Source organism: Mobula hypostoma, chromosome 6 (assembly GCF_963921235.1).
Source record: "Mobula hypostoma chromosome 6, sMobHyp1.1, whole genome shotgun sequence".
Taxonomy (NCBI): Eukaryota; Metazoa; Chordata; class Chondrichthyes; order Myliobatiformes; family Myliobatidae; genus Mobula; species Mobula hypostoma.
In genome coordinates, this window is record NC_086102.1 from 37,387,877 (window position 1) to 37,413,229 (window position 25,353).

General features: G+C 40.8%; 1 protein-coding gene across 4 annotated transcripts in view; it reads right to left on the reverse strand.

The window, feature by feature from the left end:
- cip2a (cellular inhibitor of PP2A) overlaps positions 1 to 25,353 on the reverse strand; it is a 120,312-nt gene that overhangs the window by 54,915 nt on the left and 40,044 nt on the right. For all 4 annotated transcript variants that reach the window (XM_063050602.1, XM_063050604.1, XM_063050601.1 and 1 more), the window contains 4 exons: positions 20,716 to 20,810; positions 15,680 to 15,776; positions 5,471 to 5,593; positions 1,508 to 1,653 (listed from right to left, as the gene is read on the reverse strand). In XM_063050602.1, the coding sequence (XP_062906672.1) occupies positions 1,508 to 1,653; positions 5,471 to 5,593; positions 15,680 to 15,776; positions 20,716 to 20,810 (461 nt within the window). The remainder of the gene's footprint in view (positions 1 to 1,507; positions 1,654 to 5,470; positions 5,594 to 15,679; positions 15,777 to 20,715; positions 20,811 to 25,353) is intronic.

Consider the following 25,353-nt stretch of genomic DNA (forward strand, 5'->3'; position numbering starts at 1 on the left):
AGAAACACTTCTCTACAATCATTGCCGCAATGTTCTCCGTAGCGAAAATCTTACGCAAGCGCTCTCGGCGGAAACACTCTCTCCAGTAACCTTTAAGCTATGAAGCTGCCAAATCATACCAAATAACACATAAAAATACACAGCCTATATAAAGTAGAAATAATGTATGTACAGTGCAGTATCACTTACCGCAATTGGGAAGACAGCGCTGAGCACACTGATGATGATGTGTTAGGCTGAGTCGTCGGAGGTTGGGATGGTGCAGTGGTCCCTAACTTCCAGGCCGCCGACCGATACTGATCCACGAAGCATGCAGCGGTCCAGCGGTGGCCGGGATGTACCCAGCACATCTTTAAGAAAAAAGCCGAAATAAACAAGCTAATTAATTAGGTGCCGCCCAGCACGTAAATGTCAGATCAGCAATCGCCTCTGATCTGGGCCGACATTTACATGCCGAGCGGCACCTAATTAATTAGTTTGCTTACTTTGGCTTTTTTCTTAAAGATGTGTTGGGTGCGCCCCAGCTACCACTGCATTCTCCACGGCAATGTATTGGTCCGCGGCCCGGGGATTGGGGTGGTGGGACAATGGGGTGTTATCTCATCATCGTCTGGTTCCATCAGGGCAGGCAGGTCATCTTCATTTATGTCTGCCTGCCTCGATGTCGAAGGTCGAGGTTCGTTGTCTGCTGTGGAAGGCTTGAAAAACAACAGTATGCTTGACTGCTTATCCTCGCGCATTTTTCTATCATTTCATGCAGTTGCTTCACATTCAGTTCCTGGATGACTTCACTTTCGGTCCGTTCGCTACTGCATTCAGTTTCGATTGTTATCCTTTCCTCTTCCAATTGCATCAGCTCTTCATCTATCAGTTCTTGGTCATGGGATGCCAAAACCTCTTCAACATCATCTTCGTCAGCTTCCACAAGCCAAACTCACTTTGCCCTTACTTCGTTCACCACGATCGAAACGCTTAATTATGTCTAGTTTTACGCTAAGTCTAACACCCTTACAAGCTCTTTTAGGCTTTTCCAATACCGTAGAACTCTTCTTGCTAACGGCTGCTCACAGGCACGTGTTTAAGCAATGTCGGCTAGAATGCAGTTCCGGGGTAGGAAGTTGGCTGCTCAGGGCACGCGCTGCCTTTTTTCGTAACAGTGAAAGCACCTTCTGTTAGCGAAAACAGGTAACTAATGTAGGTCTTTCGTAACAGCGAGGTTTCGTAAAGCAAACGTTCGAAAATCGGGGGACACCTGTGTATGATTTTGATAATGTCTATCTTAATCTCGGTTTGTATTGTTATTGATATACATATATTTGAGATAATTCTCCTCTTGTTTGTATTTATGTTCCTTTTAAATCAATAAAAAGATTAATAAAGAAAGAAGGATCTAGTATCCAATGTTCAAAAATATTTTGAAGATTTAGTATAAAGAATATGACAATCTGTTTCCTACCCAAAGTTTATAGATGCAATGTTCATATAACACTGCTAAAGAATACCTTACCTTTGAAGGAAATCTGCAATCTTGGGATTCTTGAGGAGATCCACCAGAAGATCTACAGCATATTTTCTGGTCAGTGTTCCATCTCCATTGACCAGAATATTAAATATAAGTTGGAATGTCTGGTGGATGTTTTTGGCGTGAAATAGCTGTATTTAAAACAAAATCAAACTTTGAGACTTGTCTGGGTTTTTTGAGGAGTTGACAAAGGTGCTTGCTGAGGGATGTTCTCTACATTGACTTTAGTAAGGATTTGATAAGATCTCTCATGGTAAGTTGATTCAGAAGATAAAGATGCATGGGAATTAGAGTGAATTGCAAGGTTTGATTCAGAACGTTGATAGAAGATGGAGAGTAGGAATGGAAGGCTGTTATTCTGGCTGGATGTTCGAGACCAGTGGTGTTCCACAAGAATTGGTGCTGGGACCTCTGTTGTTCTGATATATATCTATGTTTGGATGAAAATATAGATGGGTGGATTAGCAAATTTGCAGATGACACCAAGATTCATGGAGTTATAGAGTAAAACACTGATAGATGTAGATCAATTACAGATATGGGCAAAGAACTGGCAGATGGAGCTTAATTCAGGGAAGCATGAGGTGTTGCACTTCAGGAAGTTCAATGAAAGGAGAGAGTATACAATTTACAGTAGGCCTCTTAATGGCATTGAGGGCCCAGTCCAGAGTTCAATGAAAGTGACTAAACAAATGCATAAGGTGGTAAACAAGGCATATGGCATGCTTGCCTTTATTGGTAGGGGCGTTGAGTATAAGAGTAAGGAAGCCATGCTGTAGATATATAAAATTTTAGTCAGATTGTACATGGAGTATTGTGTGCAGTTCTGGTTGCCTTGTTATTGGAAGGATGTGGATACGATGGAAAGGGTACAGAAGATGTTTACTAGAATGCTTTCTGAAGTGGAGCATATGAGCTGTAGGGAAAGGTTGACAAACTTGGGTTGTGCTTTTTAGACCAAGAGACCAGAAAATTATGAGAAGCATAAATAAAGTAGAAAGCCAGAATATTCTAGATTTCATTAAGATCTTCATTCTGTTTATACATATTATACCAACTAAAATTGAGAATGGGCACATTGCATGTAAATTGTAACATTTCTCTAAATATACTCCAGAAGCTGCTTTACTATCGGGCATTGAGCATCCTACCCTCTAAATTACTCTTATTTTAACTACACAGTAATTGGCCAACCATTCTCTACAATAATCCAGATATCAATCTCATCTCTCTTCTCCACTTTTGCTATCTTCATACCCAGTAAAAATTGATGATCCTTCTCAAACTCAGGAATTCCTAGCTATAAATTAGAAAATCTCCTACGCAGCTGATTCAGCCATTTATTAACTAATCTGGCTAAACCATGTTTAACATTATTGTGCCACAGATCTGCCAAAAATACACACACTACACTTGCAGTTTTATCGGCATCCTAAAGAGTCAAAATGGGCATCCACCTTATCACTACCTTTCTCAGTTCTCAATAGCTAGATATTAATCAGGTGTCTATCTGACATCCACATTATAGCAATCAAACTCCTTCCATTATGCATTTAAAAAAGCAAAGCTATTGTCCCCTCCCTTGCATGAGGCCCAGACCTCCACCATCACAAGGAATGATTTCCTTTAGCCTGGTTCCACTCTTTTGACACTGTCATATTATTTCCATCTCAGTGCCTGATTTGATCTCAAGATAAGCGTTTAAATAATCATTTTACAGAAAGTCCCCTTCTATCTTGCCTCCGCTGTTTTAAAAAAAAAGATTATTCTAATTCTTTCTTGCCAGTATCTAATCTTCCATGCTCCATAAACCTATACTGGGCCTACATCCTAACTTAGATGAAATGGCATTCACCTTTCTTGGGAATATATTGAATCATACTCCTAATGCATTTTTTCATATAGTCTTAAATCTCTATGTCTGGAGCTATTCTGTATTTCCTTTTATTGTCCCTGCAATTATTTATATAATTACTGAATGTAACTGCATATTCTTAGTTCATGATTGGTGCTTTAGCTGTCCAAATCTTTAGTTGTGTTATTTATCATCATCATTATGTGCCATGTTGTATGATGTAGACAATCATAACTACAATTGCTCTTGGCAAAATTTTCTGCAGAAGTGGTTTGCCATTGACTTCTTCTGGGCAGTGTCTTTACAAGACTGGTGGCCCCAGCCATTATCAATCCTCTTCAGAGATTGTCTGCCTGGGTGTCAGTGGTTGCATAACTAGGACATGATATATATCAGCTGCTTGTAGAACCATCCACCACCTACTCCCAAGGCTTCACGTAACCATGACTGGAGGGCTCAGTAGGTGCTACACCTTGCACAAGGGTGACCTGCAGGATAGCAGGCAGAAGAAGCGCCTCACACCTCCTTTGGTAGAGATGAATCTCCATCCTGCCACCCCAGTTATGCAATTAGCCTTTCTAAAGTTCTCTGTCTCTCTTCCTTTATGCTGTTGATAGTGAGAGGTTACAATGGGAGGGTGCTTAGAGGAAGTGAGGAAATGGCAGTTATCAAGGATATGTGCAAAGGAGCATACACTTGTCTTTGATGTTTGAACAACTCCTAATGTACATATCCATCTACATGAACGCTAATATCCATGTAACAGAGGCCACCTCCAGTCAGCTTGGATCTGAAGCTGCTCCATCAAGGCCATGCGGTAGATAATTTAAAGACATTATACACAGGCCACCTCCCCCCTCAATATGAAGTTGAGGACCTGTAAAGTCAGGATCCACATGGAGTCCCAACTATAACAGACTTTAACATTGCTCCACTATAAAAGTCCAGAAACTAAGATCTTTTAACAATGACATCACCACATTTGAGTGAGACACGCGGCAGGAGACCAACGGGTGAAAGAATAAAGATGATAGGTTTACCTTTTTATGGAAAGGTCAACACAGAAGAGGAATGGGCAATATCCATATGATGTGTGGAAAACCCCTAACCCATGACTATTTAAAATTGGAATGCAATGAGGATCTCAAGTCAATTTATCAGGTGAAAATACATAAATGCATACCATTTCCCAAACACCTGGTATTTCAAGCAATCTGCAGCAGCTTCATCAGCTATGTCAGAATCCATAGAACTGAAATTCTCAATCCCACAGGACAACCTAGAAGCCCATTTTCAATCAATCTTTATCATGTTTCAGTCTACACATTTTCTAAGATTGAATTCATGTACAGTGCATTGAATTTTTACTGCTTTAAAAGGCACTATATTAAAATATACACATTTCCTCATAATATATCTACAATTACACTTTTAATGTTTTGAAGGCACACCCTTCTAAGAAGAATTGGAAAGCATTCTAGTCAATCAATTTTAAAAAACTGAAACGCATGTTACATTATGTCTATAAAGTCAGAAAAAATGAGCAAAAGATTTAAGAATGACCAAGGAAAGGAAATTAGTCAAAACAAAATCACCCAAAAATAATAGACCCTCCTTGATGTTTCATATAATTATGAAATAATCCAGAAAAGAATTAAAACATTAAGGCCATAAGACATAGGAGCATAATTAGGCCATTCAGCCCATTGAGTCTGTCTCTCCATTCAATCATGACTTACTTATTTTCCCTCTCAACCCCATTCTCCTGTCTTCTTCCCACAACCTTTGGCACCCTTACTAATGAAGGACCTATCAACCTCAGCTTTTCTAAACCCAATAACTTTGTCTCCACAGCCATCTGTGGCAATCAATTCCACAGACTCACAATCCTCTGGCTAAAGAAATTCTTCATCCCTGTTCTTAAAAGACATCTTTGCATTCTAAGGCTGTACCCTCTAACACTACTGGAAACATCCTAAGTCCATTCTATCTAAGCCTTTCACAAAATAAGTCAATGAAAACATACAGCAAAATAATAGTAGCTACTGCCAAATATTGAGCAAGAGATTAATAGAGGGCATTTCAGCTCTTACCTTCTCTCCCACCTCTTCATTCAGAGTTAGGCTTGATAGTATAGAAAGTGCAAAAACCACTACTGTTAAACTGCTGTGAGCTAAGAATTTAATAAGAGATCGATAAAACCCTTTAATATAATTCTGTGGAAATGAAAAAGAAATGAGAAAGTTGAAATGAATATTTATTCAGCTGCTGATTAAACATAATTATAGATTACTTCAATCATGCTTTCAATTTGCATTTATTTGACTATTTTAAAACAAAATCTTTGAAAAAGGAACGATTTTATTTAATTCAAGATGAATCCCTTCCTCAAACGAATAATTCAAATTTAACGGTTATGGAAATATTATTTGTGAAACCTAGGGCAGCAAGTACGGCAGCCCTATTATGTAAATTTAATTGTGTATGAAATTGAAGTTTCAAGTGCAGATTAAGCATGTGGGAGAAAAAAATTGGCATTCACTACAAATAAAAGATGAAATTTATTAAGAACACCATATGGAAATGAAAATCCTACTACAAAAAACTAATAATTTAGCTTTGAACTTACAGGGCTATACTAAGAATCACTGCTAATTACCAACAGTATTTTGCACCAAAAAGAAAGAATAAAAAAATCAATTAGTTTTGCAAAACCAGTTCAAAGGAACTAAAGGAACTAATGTCTCTCGGTTAACTATTCTGTCTTTCCTGATAAGGTCAATAAACTCACAGAATTTTGAACCAAAAGTTCAAGAGTCATACAATAGATCATATGCTTCAAATCACTGCTCAGCAAAATCTGGATTACAAAGATGACAAAATAACATTGTAGAAATTACCAATAATTACATATACAAAGGGATTTTAAATCATGTCAATAGTTTTCTAAAATTAAGGTCTAAGAAGGCAGTACGAGAACAATGAAAACTTACAGGTACAAGCCAAGAATTATTGTCATAATTTGCTATCACATGATTTGGAGGATGCATGAAGTTACAAAGAGCACTGCTGGTGATCACAAGTTCCAACATCCACCACAGTTTTATGATTCCGCTTTTCTCACAGCAGAAATAAGCAAGTGTCATGATCAATTAATTCTGCTTTTTAAGGACAAATAGCAATGTAGTTAGTAATAAATGCTAATGTCAAAATATGTCGAAGCAAGCAGCTGAAGAAAGGAGTGAAGAAATCAGGTAGAAAAAGTAGGTTTTTTTTTTAAACACTGCTCGGGGAGAAGGGTCTGCACTGCGCAGGCGCGTGACGTAGCGCGCCAAGGTTTAAAAGCAGACCACCATATACAGCGGCCATCGTCGGAGTGGACTGAGTCAGAGTAGGACGGCTTTGGCTCAAACAGGCAGAGGCCAGTGTAGGTTCCAGTAAGTTTTTTGTTCAGATTGTCTAGCGTAGAGAGAATGCCAGGCAGGATGTTGGAATGCTCCTCTTGCAGGATGTAGGAAGTCAGGGAGCCCTCCGGTGGTCCCTGACAACGACACCTGCAAGAAGTGCATCCAGCTGCAGCTCCTAACAAACTGCGTTAGGGAACTGGAGCAGGACCTGGATGACCTCCGGATCATTCGGGAGAATGAGGAGATTATAGATAGTAGCTACAGGGAGGTAGTTACGCCAAAGGAGCAGAGCACAGGAAATTGGGTCACTGTCAGGCGAGGGAAGAGGAAAGGGCAGGCAGAGCAGGGTTCCCCTGTGGCCATTCCCCTCAACAACAAGTATACCGCATTGGATACTGTTGGGGGGGATGACTTACCTGGGACAAGCTGCAGTAGCCGGATCTCTGGCACTGAGTCTGGCTCTGCAGTGCAGAAGGGAGGGTGGAAAAAGAGGAGAGCGGTAGTGATAGGGGACTCAATAGTTAGAGGTACAGATAGGAGGTTCTGTGGTTGTGACAGAGAATCCAGGATGGTTTGCTGCCTCCCAGGTGCCAGGGTCAAGGATGTCTCTGATCGATTGCATGACATTCTGAAGTGGGAGGGTGATCAGCCAGATGTCGTGGTGCACATCGGTACCAATGACATAGCAAGGAAGAGTGAGGAGGTCCTGGAGAATGAGTATAGACAGCATGGTAGGAAGTTGAAAAGCAGGACCTCGAGGGTGGTAATCTCAGGATTGCTACCTGTGCTAGGTGCCAGTGAGGGTAGGAATAGGATGCTCTGGAGGATGAACAAGTGGCTGAGGAACTGGTGTAGGGGGCAGGGTTTCAGATTTCAGGATCATTGGGACCTCTTCTGGGGCAGTTGGGACCTGTACAAGAGATACGGGTTACACTTGAACTACAGGGGGACCAATATCCTTTCAGGGAGGTTTGTTTGTGCTATTGGGGAGGCTTTAAACTAGATTTGCAGGGGGATGGGAACCAGAGTGCCAGAGCTGACAGTGTGGCTGGGGTGAAAATAAATGATCTTAAAAGTTCAAGCAAATCCGCTAATAGAAAGGTTGTGATTGGTGGTAAAAATCTTCTGAGGTGTATATATTTGAATGCTAGGACTATTGCAGGGAAGGCGGATGAGTTGAGGGCGTGGATTGACACGTGGAATTATGATGTTGTAGCAATTAGTGAAACTTGGCTACAGGAGGGGCAGGACTGTCAGCTTAATATTCCGGGGTTCCGATGTTTCAGATGTGATCGAGGCAGAGAAACGAAAGGTGGGGGAGTAGCATTGCTTGTTAGGGAAAATATTACAGCAGTGCTCAGGCAGGACAGATTAGAGGGCTTGTCTACTGAGTCCTTATGGGTGGAGCTGAGAAACATGAAAGCTATGGCCACATTAGTGGGATTGTATTACAGACCACCCAATAGTCAACGAGACTTGGAAGAGCAAATCTGCAGAGAGATAGCAGGCAACTGCAGGAAACATAAAATTGTGGTGGTAGGGGATTTTAATTTTCCATATATTGATTGGGACTCCCATACTATTAGGGGTCTAGATGGTTTCGAGTTTGTAAAATGTGTTCAGGAAAGTTTTCTAAATCAATATATAGAGGGACCAACTAGAGAGGATGCAATATTGGATCTCCTGTTAGGAAACGGGTTAGGACAAGTGACAGAAGTCTGTGTAGGGGAGCACTTTGGTTCCAGTGATCACAACACCATTAGTTTCAATTTGATCATGGACAAGGATAGATCTGGTCCTAGGGTTGAGGTTCTGAACTGGAAGAAGGCCAAATTTGAAGAAATGAGAAAGGATCTAAAAAGCGTGGTTTGGGACAGGTTGTTCTCTGGCAAAGATGTGATCGGTAGGTGGGAAGCCTTCAAAGGGGAAATTTTGAGAGTGCAGAGTTTGTATGCTCCTGTCAGGATTAAAGGCAAAGTGAATAGGAATAAGGAACCTTGGTTCTCAAGGGATATTGCAACTCTGATAAAGAAGAAGAGGGAGTTGTATGAAGTGTATAGGAAACAGGGAGTAAATCAGGTGCTTGAGGAGTATAAGAAGTGCAAGAAAATACTTAAGAAAGTAATCAGGAGGGCTAAAAGAAGACATGAGGTTGCCTTGGCAATCAAAGTGAAGGATAATCCAAAGAGCTTTTACAGGTATATTAAGAGCAAAAGGACTGTAAGGGATAAAATTGGTCCTCTTGAAGATCAGAGTGGTCGGCTATGTGCGGAACCAAAGGAAATGGGGGAGATCTTAAATAGTTTTTTTGCGTCTGTATTTACTAAGGAAACTGGCATGAAGTCTATGGAATTAAGGGAATCAAGTAGTGAGATCATGGAAACTGTACAGATTGAAAGGGAGGAGGTGCTTGCTGTCTTGAGGAAAATTAAAGTGGATAAATCCCCGGGACCTGACAGGGTGTTCCCTCGGACCTTGAAGGAGACTAGTGTTGAAATTGCGGGGGCCCTGGCAGAAATATTTAAAATGTCGCTGTCTACGGGTGAGGTGCCGGAGGATTGGAGAGTGGCTCATGTTGTTCCGTTGTTTAAAAAAGGATCGAAAAGTAATCCGGGAAATTATAGGCCGGTAAGTTTAACGTCGGTAGTAGGTAAGTTATTGGAGGGAGTACTAAGAGACAGCATCTTACAAGCATTTGGATAGACAGGGACTTATTAGGGAGAGTCAACATGGCTTTGTGCGTGGTAGGTCATGTTTGACCAATCTGTTGGAGTTTTTCGAGGAGGTTACCAGGAAAGTGGATGAAGGGAAGGCAGTGGATATTGTCTACATGGACTTCAGTAAGGCCTTTGACAAGGTCCCACATGGGAGGTTAGTTAGGAAAATTCAGTCGCTAGGTATATATGGAGAGGTGGTAAATTGGATTAGACATTGGCTCAATGGAAGAAGCCAAAGAGTGGTAGTAGAGAATTGCTTCTCTGAGTGGAGGCCTGTGACTAGTGGTGTGCCACAAGGATCAGTGCTGGGTCCATTGCTATTTGTCATCTATATCAATGATCTGGATGATAATGTGGTAAATTGGATCAGCAAATTTGCTGATGATACAAAGATTGGAGGTGTGGTAGACAGTGAGGAAGGTTTTCAGAGCCTGCAGAGGGACTTGGACCAGCTGGAAAAATGGGCTGAAAAATGGCAGATGGAGTTTAATACAGACAAGTGTGAGGTATTGCACGTTGGAAGGACAAACCAAGGTAGAACATACAGGGTTAATGGTAAGGCACAGAGGAGTGCAGTAGAATAGAGGGATCTGGGAATACAGATACAAAATTCCCTAAAAGTGGCGTCACAGGTAGATAGGGTTGTAAAGAGAGCTTTTGGTACATTGGCCTTTATTAATCAAACTATTGAGTATAAGAGCTGGAATGTTATGATGAGGTTGTATAAGGCATTGGTGAGGCCAAATCTGGAGTTTTGTGTTCAGTTTTGGTCACCAAATTACAGGAAGGATATAAATAAGGTTGAAAGAGTGCAAAGAAGTTTACAAGGATGTTGCCAGGACTTGAGAAACTCAGTTACAGAGAACGGTTGAATAGGTTAGGACTTTATTCCCTGGAGCGTAGAAGAATGAGGGGAGATTTGATAGAGGTATATAAAATTATGATGGGTATAGATAGAGTGAATGCAAGCAGGCTTTTTCCACTGAGGCAAGGGGAGAAAGAAACCAGAGGACATAGGTTAAGGATGAGGGGGGAAAAGTTTAAAGGGAACATTGGGGGGGGATTCTTCATACAGAGAGTGATGGGAGTATGGAATGAGCTGCCAGATGAGGTGGTAAATGCGGGTTCTTTTTTAACATTTAAGAATAAGTTGGACAGATACATGGATGGGAGGTGCATGGAGGGATATGGTCCATGTGCAGGTCAGTGGGACTAGGCAGAAAATGGTTCGGCACAGCCAAGAAGGGCCAAAAGGCCTGTTTCTGCGCTGTAGTTTTCTATGGTTTCTATGCTGGTTTCTTTTGCCAAACAGGGCAATTATGATGTTGCAGATGGGTCTTGGCCCAAAACATCGACCGTTTATCCTTTTCCATAGATGCTTCCTGACCTGCTGAGTTCCTCCAGTGTTTTGTGTGTGTTGCAGTTATGATCTAACCAGTGAATGCTGGTAAATTAAGCAATAAACCAATACTAGAATGCTTGCTGCAAGCAATAATTATCAAGCAAGAGGTCAGTGTGTTATCTAATTTTGTAACTACATGCTCTAAAAATTTTTTAAAAAATCAAAACAGCTGCAAATAATGGGAATCTGAAATAAAAACAGAAAACATTGTGGGACATGGCCAGCAGGCCAGATTATAAGTGTAGAATAAAAACAAAGCCAACATGATGTAATAAAAAATATAGAAAAACTCAGCAGGTCAGGCAACACTTGCAAAAAGAGATAGAGTTAATGTTTCAGACGAGGAACTCTGTGCTAGACCTGAGAAAGAGAGAAGCTACCTAGGCAGCGATGGAGGAAGAGGAGGTGGAACAATGACATTTCTATGAGAGTGTGAAATCATATGGTAGGTTAAGATCAGATTAATCTAAAAATGCTGTGCTTTGTTGGTGCTGTGGTTCTGGCCTACTGGGTCAATACCAGCTGACTAGACTACACACAGAGGCATTAGCAGCAGACCAATCAATTCGAAGAGAGAGAAAGCTTTGCACGGGTCAGGGAGAAGAGTTAAAAAAAATGTTTCACGGGGCTTGGCACATTAGCAGTGGACCAATTGATTCAAAGAGAGTGCTTTCCACATATCGCGGTGAAGAGTTTAAAAAAGAGGCGTTTCACGGGGATCAGCACATTAGCGGCAGACTAATCGATACGTGTTTCATTAGCTGGAGCAAATAAAAGTAAAGCAGGGTCAAAGCATTGTATGAGTGGTCCAGTGTAGGAGTGGGAACTTGAAGCTTTGGCGAGGAGGCACAGGTAAGTAGCAGGTAAGGCTTTTGTAGTGGTTGAATGAAAAGTCACTAAATTACAGCTAATTAAATAGAGATGATGCAGGATCAGATGATGTGCTGTCGTTGCATGATGTGGGAGCTGGTGGACCCCACTGTGGTTCCTGGAGACTATATCTGCAGCAATTGTTGGCTGCTCAAGAACTCATGCTCAAAGTTGATGACCTGGAATCTGAGCTTCAAACACTGCGACACATCAGGGAGAGGGGGAGAGTAACCTGGATTCTCTGCTTCAGGGGATAGTCACACCCATTAGATAAGCTGCCTCAAATTTAGTCTGTGGTCAGGGACAGGAGGGTGTGCCTGCGAGGGAGATAGGTAGTGGGATCCAAGTGACAGTGCTGAAGGAGCCTCAACCCTTGAGCATGTCCAACAAGTCTGAGATTCTTGCTCTTGTGTGGATGAGAGTGGGGGCGATAGAAAGGATGAGCAACCCAACTGTAGCACTGTAGTTCAGGGAGCTATTCGGTGGCGGGGGGGCAAGAATAGAAATGCAGTGGTAATTGGGAATAGTATAGTCAAGGGAATAGATAGAGTTCCCTGTCGCGAGGATAAAGCATTCCGAAGGCTGTGTTCCCTGCCTGGAGCCCAGGCTCGGGATACTTATCTGACCTGCAGAGGAATTTGCAGTGAGAGGGGAAAGAACCAGTTGACATGGTTACACAAATGACATAGGAAGAACAAGAAAAGAGGTTCTGTTAAGGGAATTTGAGCAGCTAGGGACTAAATTAAAAAGCAGAACCGAAAAGGTAGTAATCTCTGGATTATTACCTGAGCCACATGCAAACTGGCATAGGGTCAAGAAGATTAAAGAGTTAAATGTGTGGCTCAAGGATTAATGTGGGAGAAGTGGGTACTGGGGAAGGTGGGAGCTGTACCAATGGGATGGGCTCCACCTGAACCGTGATGGCACCTGGATCCTAGTGAAACGCATAACTAGCACTGTGGATAAGGCTTTAAACTAAATAGTAAGGGGGTGGGTTCAACAGATTGGGAAAGTATAGATAAAATGAAAAAGTGTGGATGAAGATAAAGAAAAAGCAAAAGATAAAAAAAGAGTAAAGTAAGAGTAGAGTGAAGGAAAGTCAAGTGCAAAAGAGTAAAAGATTACAAGATTTTAAAAGCACAATGAGTATAGAGGCACTTTATTTGAATGCCCGTAGTAGTCAAAACAAGGTCAGTGAACTTGTGGCACAAATCAGTACAAAAAGAGGTATGATCAAGTGGCCATTATAGAGACGTGATTGCAGGGTGGAGAGGAATGGGAATAAGATATCCAAGGATATCAGGTAATATGGAAGTAAGGTCAGAAACGTAAGGGAGGTGGGACACTGCTCTTCATTGAGGATGAGATCAGGACGATAGTGAGAGACGATATAATATCTAAAGAGCAGAATGTTGAATCCATCTGCGTAGAGATTAGGAATTATAAAGGGAAAAATCACTGGTGGGAATTGTCTATCGGCCACCGAATAATGACATTACAGTGACACAGGCAATAAGCAGAGAAATATCTGAGGCATGTAAGAATGGAATCGCAGTTATTGTGGGGGACTTGCACATAGATTGGGTGAATCAAGTTGGTTGAGGTAGTCTTGAGGAGGATGGCTTTCTTCAACAGCATGTTACTGAACCTACAAGGCAACATGCTATCTTAGATCTGGTCCTGTACAATGAGACAGGTAAAATTAGTGATCTTGTAGCTAGGGATCCTCTTGGAAAGAGTAACCACAGTATGATTGAATTTCTCATACAAATGGAGGGTGCAAATGTTCGATCTAAAACCAGCGTATTATGCCTGAACAATGGAGACTACAATGGAATGTGGGAGGATTTCGCTAGTGTAGACTGGGAACACAGGCTATATGGTGGGACAGTTGAGGGACAGTGGAAGACTTTCAAAGAGGTTTTTCACGGTGCTCAACAAAAGTATATTCCAGTTAAAAGCAAGGACAGTAAGGGTGGGGAGAGCCACCCTTGGATAACTAAGGAAATAAAAGGAGGCATCAAATGAAAAGCTCGTGCACACAAGGTCACCAAAAATAGTGGGAAACTGGAAGACTGGGAAAACTTTAAAAAGCAACAAAGTACCACTAAGCAAGCAATAAAGAAAAGGAAGCTAGATAATGAAAATAAACTAGCACAAAATATAAAAATAGATAGTAAAAGTATTTATAATTATATAAAGTGGAAAAGGGAGGCTAAAGTGAATGTGGGCCCTTTGCAGGATGAGAAGCGGGTATTGATATTGGGTAATGAGGAAATGGTCAAGGCTTTAAATGACTATTTTGTGTCGGACTTCACGGTGGAGGACACATCGAACATGCCGAAGAGAGATGTTATGGATGCAATGGGAAGCGAGGACCTTGATACAATAGCTGTCACTAAAGAAGTAGTGCTGAGCAAACTTGTGGGCCTGAAGATAGATAAGACCCCTAGTCCTGATGGAATGTATCCCAGGGTACTGAAAGAAGTAGCAGAAATTATAGTAGAGGCTTTGGTGATAATATACCAAAACTCTCTGGACTCTGGGCAGGTCCCAGTGAATTGCAAGATGGCGAATGTCACGCCAACGTTCAGAAAAGGATGTAGGCAAAAGGCAAGTAACTATAGGCCGGTTAGTTTAACATCTGTAGTTGGGAAAATGCTTGAAGCATCATTAAATAAGAAATACCGATCTGGAAAGAAATAGATCCATCGGGCAGATGCAGTATGGATTCAGCAAAGGCAGGTCCCATTTGATAAACTTAGTGGAGTTCTTTGAGGATATAACGAGCGCAATGGGTAGAGGGGAACAGATGGATGTTGTTTACTTAAGATTTCCTGAAGGCGTTTGATAAAGTGCCCCATGAAAGACTTATCCATAAGATAAAGATGCATACAGTTGGGGGTAATGTATCAGCATGGATAAGAGACTGGTTAACTAATAGAAAGCAGAGAGTTGGGATACATGGGTGTTACTTTGGCTGGCAACCAGTGGTGAGCGGTGTACCACAGGGGTCAGTGCTGAGCCCACAAATGTTCACAACATACACAATCTGGAAGAGGGGGCCGAGTGTAGTGTATCTAAATTTGCTAACGATACTAAATTGAGTGGAAAAGCAAATTGTGCAGAAGATACGGAGAGTTTGCAGAGAGATATAGATAAGTTAAGTGAGTGGGCAAGAGCCTGACAGATGGAGTACAATGTTGGTAAATGCAAGGTCATCCACTTTGGAAGGAAAAATGAAAGAGCAGATTGTTATTTAAATGGTAAAAAATTGCAGCATGCTTCTGTGCAGAGGGACTTGGGATCTGAAATCTTTCTCCATTCAGATACAAATTTGCTTTATGATTCTTCCTTTCGAAGGGAACGGCTTCATATTACCCCCGCATTATATGCCATTTGCCAACATTTTGCACTCATTTAACCCCTCTTTGTAAGCTGCTTATATCTTCAATGTTTGTTTTCCCATCATCTTTGTATTGCTTACAAATGTGGTTATATTCAGTTACATTCTCTAACTTGTATCATAAACCACAACTGTCCTCATACTGATTTATGTGGCGGTCTATTTACTTACAGGTTTCCAATCTGAAAATTAAACACTCTTCCCTACTCACTGCCTATCAGGCAATATCGAACATAATAAAATGAATAATAAATAAAATGAATAATTCTTACATGATGTAATCCACAATAAATATTTATGAAATGTTTCAACACTGCAATACAATATTTTAAAAGTGTCAATAATTGGATTGCTGAAATGTGTTCCCGTACTGTTTCCTTAAAGATACTCACTGCACAGAACTAACAAATACCAGTTTTTGAATCTAGAATATGAACAGATTTTACATTAGATTTACCTTAGTTTTGATATGTTCAAACAGAAAAATAGAAATATCTTACCAATGATTTTATATAGGCTTGAACAGAGAAGTTGTGGCGACAAAGGTTTGCCATCAATCCTAGACATGGTAAAGTGAGCTCATCTTCTGGGGCTTGACTGCATTACAATGAAATTCACATTAATTAATTTGCATGAAATGAATTTATTGAAGATGTTTTAAATTAAAGTATGGAGAAATAGCAATTAAATATGAGCTTGTATTAATATAGTGCCTTTCATAAAACCCAAGACATTTTCAACAGTGTTGCAATTAACTAATCATTTTAAGTTCTCTTTTGGTCCGGTCAATCAAGTCATCCACAACAGCCAATTTACTCATAGGACCAACTAGATGTCAATCAGACATTCTGCTTTTACTGATGTTGACTGAAGGACACATACAAGCCAAGGATAATTCCTCTCCTAATGTTTGAAATAGTGTCATGGGATCTTTTATATCCGCCAGACATCAGGCAGGTTCTCAATTACGGAGGTCATCCAAATGATCTCTGTAAGTGCAGTGCTTCACAGTACTGCGCTGGATTGTTTGCCAAAACTTTTGCATTCAAGTCTCAACAATTATTATTTCACTGTAAAGCAGGAAATAAATTAGGGATGGTGGAGACCAACCATGCATTTGGTTCCATTGAAGAAACATACCTGATAATAAATACTAAATGAGCAAATTATGATATCTAACTTGATTAAATTTTATACAATTAACCAGCTGATGTTCTTGCTATGGTGCAATTCAGTATAGCCTGATAACGTATTTAAATTAGAGGCTTCCTTTATGTACATTAAATGAGGAATAAAATTGTAACACAAAATTAACACCTGCAATATGAAAGGAAAATCCAGTATGACCAGAACATGTGTACACTAAGACCCACTATATAATACTGGGAAAGGGGGTAGAGCCAGTGCAGAGTACCCCTATGGCCATCCCCCTCAACAACAGGATAATCACTTTAGATATCATTGGGGTGGAATGACCTAACAGAGGAAAGTCACAGTGATCGGGTATCTGGCACTGAGTCTGCCTCTGTGACTCAGATGGGAAGGGGGAAGAGGTACGCTATGGTGATAAAATATTCGTTAGGGGAAAGGACAGAAGTTTATGTCGGCGAGAACGAGATTCCCTGATGACATATTGCCTCCCTGGGTGCCAGGGTCTGGGATATCTCAGACTGAGTCCTCAGAATTCTTAAGTGGGAGGCTGAACAGCCAGAAGTTGTGGTCCATGTAGGTACCAATGACATGGGTATGACAAGTGATGAAGTTCTGAATAGGGAGTTCAAGGAGTTAGGTGTTAAGTTAAAGGGCAGGACCTCCAGGATCGTGATCTCAGGATTGCTACCTGTGCCACATGCTAGTGAGGCTAGAACTAGGAAGATTGTACAGTTTAATACGTGGCTAAGGAGTTGGTGTAGGAGGGAGGGTACAAGATTTTTGGATCACTGGGCTCTCTTCTAGGGAAGGTGGAACCTGTACAGAAGGAACGGTTTGCACCTGAACTGGAGGGGGACTAATAGCCTAGCAGGAAGGTTTGTTAATGCTGCACAGTGGGGTTTACACCAGAGTTGCAGGGGGATGGGAACCAGAGTTCCAGAACAGTTAGTGGAGAGGTAGTGGAGGCAGATGTTGGTAAGACCTCAGACAAAGTTATGAATCTAAAGGTTGAGCATGATGTGATAAAATCGGAAAGGGTGAATACAGGACTAAAGAGGTTGTATCTGAATGTGTGGAGTATACGGAATAAGGTACGTCAACTTGCAGCACAGTTGCAGATTGGTAGGTATGATGTTGTATGCATCACTGAATCATGGTTGAAAGATTATAGCTGGGAGCTTAACATCCAAAGATACACATTGTATTCAAAGGATAAGCAGGAAGGCAGAGAGGGCGGTGCTGCTGTTGTAAAAAATGAAATCAAATCATTAGAAAGAGGTGACACAGGGTCGGAAGGTGTTGAATCATTGTAGATAAAGCTAAGGAACTACAAGGGTAAAAGGAGCCTGTTAGGAGTTGTATACAGACCCCCAAGAGGGCAACGTTACAATAGTCATGGGGGATTTCAATATGCAGATAGATTGAGAAAATCAGGTTGGTGCTGGATTCTTTGGGGGGAATTCCTGGAATGCCTATGAAATGGTTTGCAAGAGCAGCTTGATGAGATCTGAGGGTACTTGGAGGCACATGATAAAATAGGCTGTAGTCAGCATGGTTTCTGCAAGAGAAAATCTTGCCTGATAAATCTGTTGGAATTTTTTGAAGTAGTACCAAGCAGGATAGACAAAAGCAAATTGGTTAATGTTGTGTACTTGGATTTTCAGAAGCCTTTGACAAGGTGCCATGAGGCTGCTTAACAAGCTACGAGCCCATGGTATTACAGGAAAAATTCTAACATGGATAAAGCAGTGGCTGATTGGCAGGAGGCAAAGAGTGGGAATAAAGGGAACCTTTTCTGACTGGCTGCCTGTGACTTGTGGTGTTCCACAGGGGTCTGTGTTGGGACCGATTCTTTTTACATTATATATCAATGATTTGGATGATGGAATTGATGGCTTTGTTGCAAGGTTTGCAGATGATATGAAGATAGGTTGAGGGGCAGGTAGTTCTGAGGAAGTAGAGAAGCTATAGAAGGACTTGGATAGATTAGGAAAATGAACAAAGAAATGGCAGATGGAATAGTGTTGGCAAGTGTATGGTCATGCATTTTGGTAGAAGAAATGAAAGTGTTGACTATTTTCTAAATGGGGAGATAATATAAAAAAATGAGGTGCAGGATTCACTAAAGGTTAAGTTGCAGGTTGAGTTTATGGTGAGGAAGGCAAATCCAATGTTAGCATTCATTTCAATATAAAAGCAACTATGTAATGTTGACTTTATACAGCGCTGTTGAGGCCTCACTTGGAGTTTTGGGCCATTTATCTTAGAAAGTATGTACTGAAACTGGAAAGGATTCAAAGGAGGTTCACAAAAATGATTCCAGGATTGAATATTTATCAAATGAAGAGTGTTTGATGGCTCTGGGCCTGTATTCATTAGAATTCAGAAGAATGAGATGTGACCTCATTGAAACCTATCAAATGTTGAAAGGCCTCGATAAAGTGGATGTAGACAGGATGTTTCCTATGGTGGGTGACACAAAGGACACAACCTCAGAATAGAGAGGCATCCTTTTAAGACAGTGATGAGGAGAGATTTCTTTAGCCAGAGAGTGGTGAATCTGTGGAATTTTTTACCACAGGCAGCTGTGGAAGAGTGGAAGCCTTGTCTCTATGTATATTTATGGCAGAGGTTGATAGATTTTTGATTGGTCTGGGCCTGAAGAGATACAGGAAGAAGGCAGGAAATTAAGGCTGACAGGAAGATCGGATCAGCCATGATGAAATGGGCCAAATGGCCGAATTCTTCTCCTATATGTTATGCTCTAACCAACAGAATCTTGCAAATATTGACTCGGAGTTCAAAAAGAAGTTCATTAGTAGTTAAAATTATTAATTTTACTTTAAAGCACTTTGTATTTAGGTAGATTAACAGATGACTAAAATAGTAGGCTGAACATTCTGAACATTTCTTATTTAGCTTTTATGATTATATTTCACAAAATTGTTAACAAAGAATAAGAACACACGTTTTGCTGTAGTTTTGATTCTCTAATATCCAAATTACATTTTGTATGGGTTTTGCAATACACAATTTTTAAAAACAATGACATAGAATATACAGAGCACTGAAAATGGATCTTTTGGTTCTACCGAATCCATAGTAGGGATTATGTTCTGCTTGATTGTTGCCATTCATGGGACAGTACAGCACAGCAACGCAACAGGCCCTTCAACACACAATGTTGAGCCGAACCAATTAAATTAGTAATCTAATGGCCAATTACGCTAATACCTTCTGCCTACTTTTTCATAAAACTATTGAAAGAAATCTTTTTGTTCTCTATTCCCGGATATACTGTACTTCGGCAAGTCCTGCATATATACCTCAACTGTTCACCTTAGTTATAACTTTCCACTCATTCCCTAACTGCCTCTAAAAAGTGAAGTTGACTTCTCGGTGATCTCTCATTTACCCCATGTGGAAATAACACCCTTATATCAACAGGATCTTATCACTAGCATATCTTTCCCACCCTCACCTTTCGACCTCACTCTCCGCTTTCCATAGGAACCGCTCTCTATGTGACGCACTTGTCCACTCATCCCTCCCAACTGATCTCCCTCCTGGCACTTATCCCTTCAAGTGTGACAAGTGCTACAACCGCCTCTCCACCTCCTCCCTCAGCACCATTCAGGGCTCCAAACAGTCCTTCCAGGCGAGGTGACACTTCACCCATTGGTCTGTGGAGGTTATCTATTGTATCCGGTGCTCCCGGAATGACCTTTTCTACATCAGCAAGACCCGACATAGATTAGGGGTAGCTATGTCACTTAGCTTTGCACTATCTACTGCAAAAGGCGGGATTTCCCGATGGCCACCCATTTCAACTGGACTTCCCATTCCAGCAAATCAGTCCCTGGAGTTCCTCCAGAATACTGTGTGTGTTGCTCAAGATTTTTAGCATTTGCAGACTACCTTGTACTTAAGACATAGAGAATTCCTTCAACACCTTTGACCAGAAAAGATAGAGCTCTTTACATAGACCAAATATCAGACCGGATGAATTTATAACAATATTTATGGTAGTGAACATATAGTGGTGTAATTATATTTTCAAAAGATTTAGAAAGGCTTAGTTGGCAATAAAAGGATTAATGATTAGAGGATAATGATGGTCACATAAATATTGAAGGCAATGATGCTAAAGGGAGAAGCTGATTTGACAAGCTGAGCATTAACCAAGGAGTAGTTGAATATCCAACAATATTCAACTGAAAGATGTTGGATAGCAAAGAGGCAGTAACATGGAATTGGAGACAGACTATTAATTAATTAAGACATTTAAGAAGGAGAGTATGGATTTCAAAAGGATGAAAATATCAGATCTTTATAATTTATCAGAGTTGTTCAATTTAAGTTCATAAAATTGTTACAAACTTACACATGTTTCACCAGAAATGCAATCAGTTCATCAACATTTGTACCACAATGAAAAACTCTGGTGTTATAAGTTATTTTCTGTAGAAGCTGCAGGCTCTGTTGAAAATACAGAATAATTAATAATGATCAAATCTGAGCAAGGCACATGAATCTTAAAATCAATTAACTATATTCATCTCGTGCTGAAATATTAACTTATTTTCAATGGTGAGATATGTTTGGCACAGATCTTTGCTGGAAAAGGCATTATATTTATCATACATACTTTTTTAAAAAATCACATTACTTAAATGACTTTCAGACAGTAGAACTTCTTTGGGAAGTCAGGAAGTGAATCACTCACTGTGGAGGAAAATATTGTGAGTTAAAGATTTTGACAGACAAAGGTTAATTGGGTTTTTGAATATGGAAACCAGTTTGCAGCTTAGTTTGTTATAGATATGGCCTTGGCTTTCAGCAAAGATGATTCTTAGAATAAATACTTGCAGTTGCTTATCTTGTAAGAATTAAGACTCAAGGGTATGAGACAAACTGTTAATACAAAGTTGTACACAGGACTGTATTTTTTATTTTTGGCTGTTGCTATGGGTATAATTTATCACAGGAGAACTACATGTGAACCTAGCTTATCTTTTCTAATTCACAAGGGTAACCGAACAGCCTTTACTATTGCAATCGATTTGCACATGTATAAAAAGAGCTGTGCTCTCTGTATTATTTGGAGCTCAAAACCCACTGTAAGAGGTTCCACTCCCCACAATATCGTGAATAAGGCTCTCTTTACTTCGAAGTCTCTGTCTAATTTACTTGCAACCAACTTCAATTGAATTTCCTTAGCAAATTAATTTCCCTAACACTCACTCTTGGATATCTAGCTTGTGCCCTTCTTTTGAAGCCACAATCTTTATATGGCTTGATCCAATTAAGTTTCTAATCAATGTTGATGGTAATTATTATGAATGTCAAGGATAGGTAGTTAGTTATTATCCTTGTTGGATACCAAGCTCCACTAGCTGCTTTCATCTTCAATATTCCCACTCCTCCTGGGTCCAATTTCCTCTGATTTTTGCCTGATCTATCATGGTTCCCAACTTTACCTATCCCTTTTTCCTACTGTACTCAATCTACTCATCATCCTTCTGCTTCACCTCTCCCATCGGTCCACCAATCATCTTTGGTTTCGGTCTCAACTCTTCTTCTCTTGCACCCTTTAGTCCTGATGCTGAGTTTCAACATGAAATATTGACAATTTCTCTCCCCCCCCCACCCAAGATGCTGAATGATCTGCTGAGTTACTACAGCAAACTGTCTGTTGCTCCAGACTCTAGCATCTCCAGTCTCTCATGTCTGCAATTTCTATATTCATTGCAAATATGCTCTACACCATCAATATCATCCTATCTACTCCTGTTGCTAATTTTGGGGAGCTATGGACTTGCACCCTAAGAGTCCTCTGTATATCATTGTCAAGGATCCTGTCACTTACTATGTAGAATCACTGACCACAGCAGCACAGAAAAAGGCCCTTCAGCCCATCTAGTCCATACCAAACTATTAATCTGCCTACTCCCATCGACCTGCACCCAGACTATAGCCCTCCATACCCCTCCCATCCATATATATCTATCCAAATTTCTACTCAGTGTTGAAATCAAACCTGAACCCACCACTTCCACTGGCAGCTTGTTCCACACTCTCACCACCCTGCTGTTTTGCCTTACTTGTGTGTCCATCTCTCGAGGACAGGCACATGCAAAATATCTACTTGATCTCCTCCATGCATAGATGACGACTCTGATTTTCCAATGACTGATTTTGTCCCTTGCTATCCTTTTGCTCTTAATATATCTGTAGAAGACCTTGGGATTCTCCTTCACCTTGTCTGTAGAGCAACTTCATGCCTTCTTTTAGTCCTCCTGACTTCCTTTTTGTGTTCTCTTACATTTCGTATACTCCTCAAGCACCTTATCTGCTCCTTTCTGCCTGTAACTGCTATGCCCTACCATCTTCCTGCTTAACCAGATTCTCAATCTCGAAAACTAAGATTCCCTAAACCTGTTATCCTTGTCTTTTATTCTAACAGGAACATACAAACTCTATACTCTCAAAATATCACTTTAGAGGGCCTCCCATTTACCAAGTACACCTTTGGCAGAAAACAACCTGTCTCAATCACACTTCCCAGATCCTTTCTGATACCATCAAAGTTGGCCTTCCTCAAATTTAGAATCTCAACACAAGGACCCAACCTATCCTTCTTCATAGTTATCCTGAATATAACGGCATTATGATCACGAGATGCAAAGTGTTCCCCTACACAAACATCTGTTACATGCTCTATCTCATTTCCTAATAGGAAATCTAGTATCACACTCTCTCTGGGTGAGAACTCTATGAACTGATTAAGGAAGCTTTCCTGAACACATTTGACAACTCAATTTCCATTCACAGTATGAGAATCCCAGTCAATATGTGGAAAGTTAAAATCACCTATTATCACAATCATACGTTTTTTGCAATAGTCTGCAATCTCCCTACAAGTTTGCTCCTCTAAATCCTGCACACTGTAGGATGGTCTACAATATAATCCCATTAACATAGTTGTACCTTCCTTAGTCTTCAGTCCTATCCAAATAGCCTCAGTAGATGAGCTCTCCAGTCTCCACTGTGTCATTTTCCCATCCCTTCCCCTTTAATCCCTCCTGCTCTATCATGTCTAAAGTACTGGAACCCTGAAACACTGAGCTGCCAGACCTGCCCCTTCTGCACCCAAGTCTCACTAATGGCTACAATTCCACTTGCTGATCCATGCTCTCAGCTCATCCACCTTACCTTATTGAAACATACACAACTCAAAACAGTAATCCCACCATACTCAACCTTTCCATTCCTGACTTTGTACGTAGCCTTAACAAATCTTTCCCCACAACCACTCCAATATCTGGTCTGGCATTCTGGTTCCCATCCCACTGCAACTCTGATTTAAACCCCTTCATGCGGCAGTAACAAACCTTCCCACAAGGATATTAGTCCCCTCAAGTTTAGGCGCAAACCCATCCCGCTTACACAAGTCCCACCCTCCCTAGAAGAGAGCCCAATGGTTCAAAAATCTGAAGCCCTTCCTCCTGCATCATTTCCTTAGCTATGTGTGATCTTGCTAGTTCTGGCCTCACTAGCACGTGGCATGGGTAGCAATCCTGAGATCACAACCCAGAAGTCCGGTCCTTTAACTCTCTGAATTCACTTTGCAGGAACTCATCACCATTCCTACCTATGTCATTGTACCAACATGGAACACGACCTCTGACTGCTCACCCTCCCACTTAAGAATGCTATGGACTTGATCGGAGGTGTCCCTGACCTTGGCACCCAGTAGGCAACATATAATCCAGAAATCTAGTTCTCATCCACAGCACCTTCTTTCTGTTCCTCTAACCAAATGAACCTCTTATCACTACATCTCAATTCTCTTCCCTCCCCCTCCCACCCCACCTTTCCCTTCTGAGCCAGAGCCATAGCCAGGCTCCGTCCCAGAGACCTAACTGCTGTGGCTTTCATCTGCTAAATCATCCCTCCCTCAAAACAGTATCCAAAGCAACGTACCTGTTATTGAGGGGAATAGCCATAGAGGTACTCTACATTGACTGCCTATCTCCTTTCCCCCTCCTGATGATCACTCAGCTACCTGTGTGATGCACTTCGGGTGTACCTACTTCACTGTAAGTCCTGCCTATCAACCCTTCAGCCTCCCAGATGATCCAGAGTTCACCCAGCTCCAACTCCATTTCTTTAACAGTCTGGAAGCTGCTGCAGCTGGAGGTAGTTCTTGCAAGTGTATCATAAGGAACGCGAGATCTCTCTACCTTCCCATATCCCGCAAGAGGAGCATTCTACTATCCTGCCTGGCATCCCCACTGCTCTAACTGTGCAATAAGAAAGAAAATTTAAATGAAAAAAATCTACCAACGCCTTCACATCTCCTCTACAAAGCTTCTATAAGACTGTTTAAACCTAACTTATTTTTATTGACCCTTGCCCAGTGCCTAATTATGCACAATCCAATATCTCCAAGAGAACTGAGGTGCACAGAATGTCCCGACTATGCTTGCTTACTTCTTTTAAAATCTCTGTCCCACTAGACAATCTAACATCTCCAAGGGAACTGTGGCTCACAGAATGTACATACTTTCCTCTTCAATTTGGCTTCCCTGGGTGTAGTATCTCACACTTGTCCAGATTAAACTATCTCTCCAGTCATATTTCTTAAACCACTAGACATTTAAGCAGAATTAGGCCATTCAGTCCATCATGTCTGCTCAGCCATTTTCTTATGGCTGATTTATTATTTATTATTATTAGCATCTACTTTAAACATACCCAATGATTTGGCCTCCATAGCCACCTGTGGTAATGAATTTCAGAAATTCAGCACCTGTTGGCTAAAGAAATTCTTTCTCATCTCTTTTCTAAAGGAGCATCTTTTAATTCTGAGGCTGCGCCCTCTGCTGAAACCTCTGACAACTTTTTTCACATTATGTATATATATGCATTTTACTCTATGTTTCAATGTCATATTATATATGCATATATACATATAACTTGACCAATTTCTATAAACTTTGTCACCTACCATCTTACA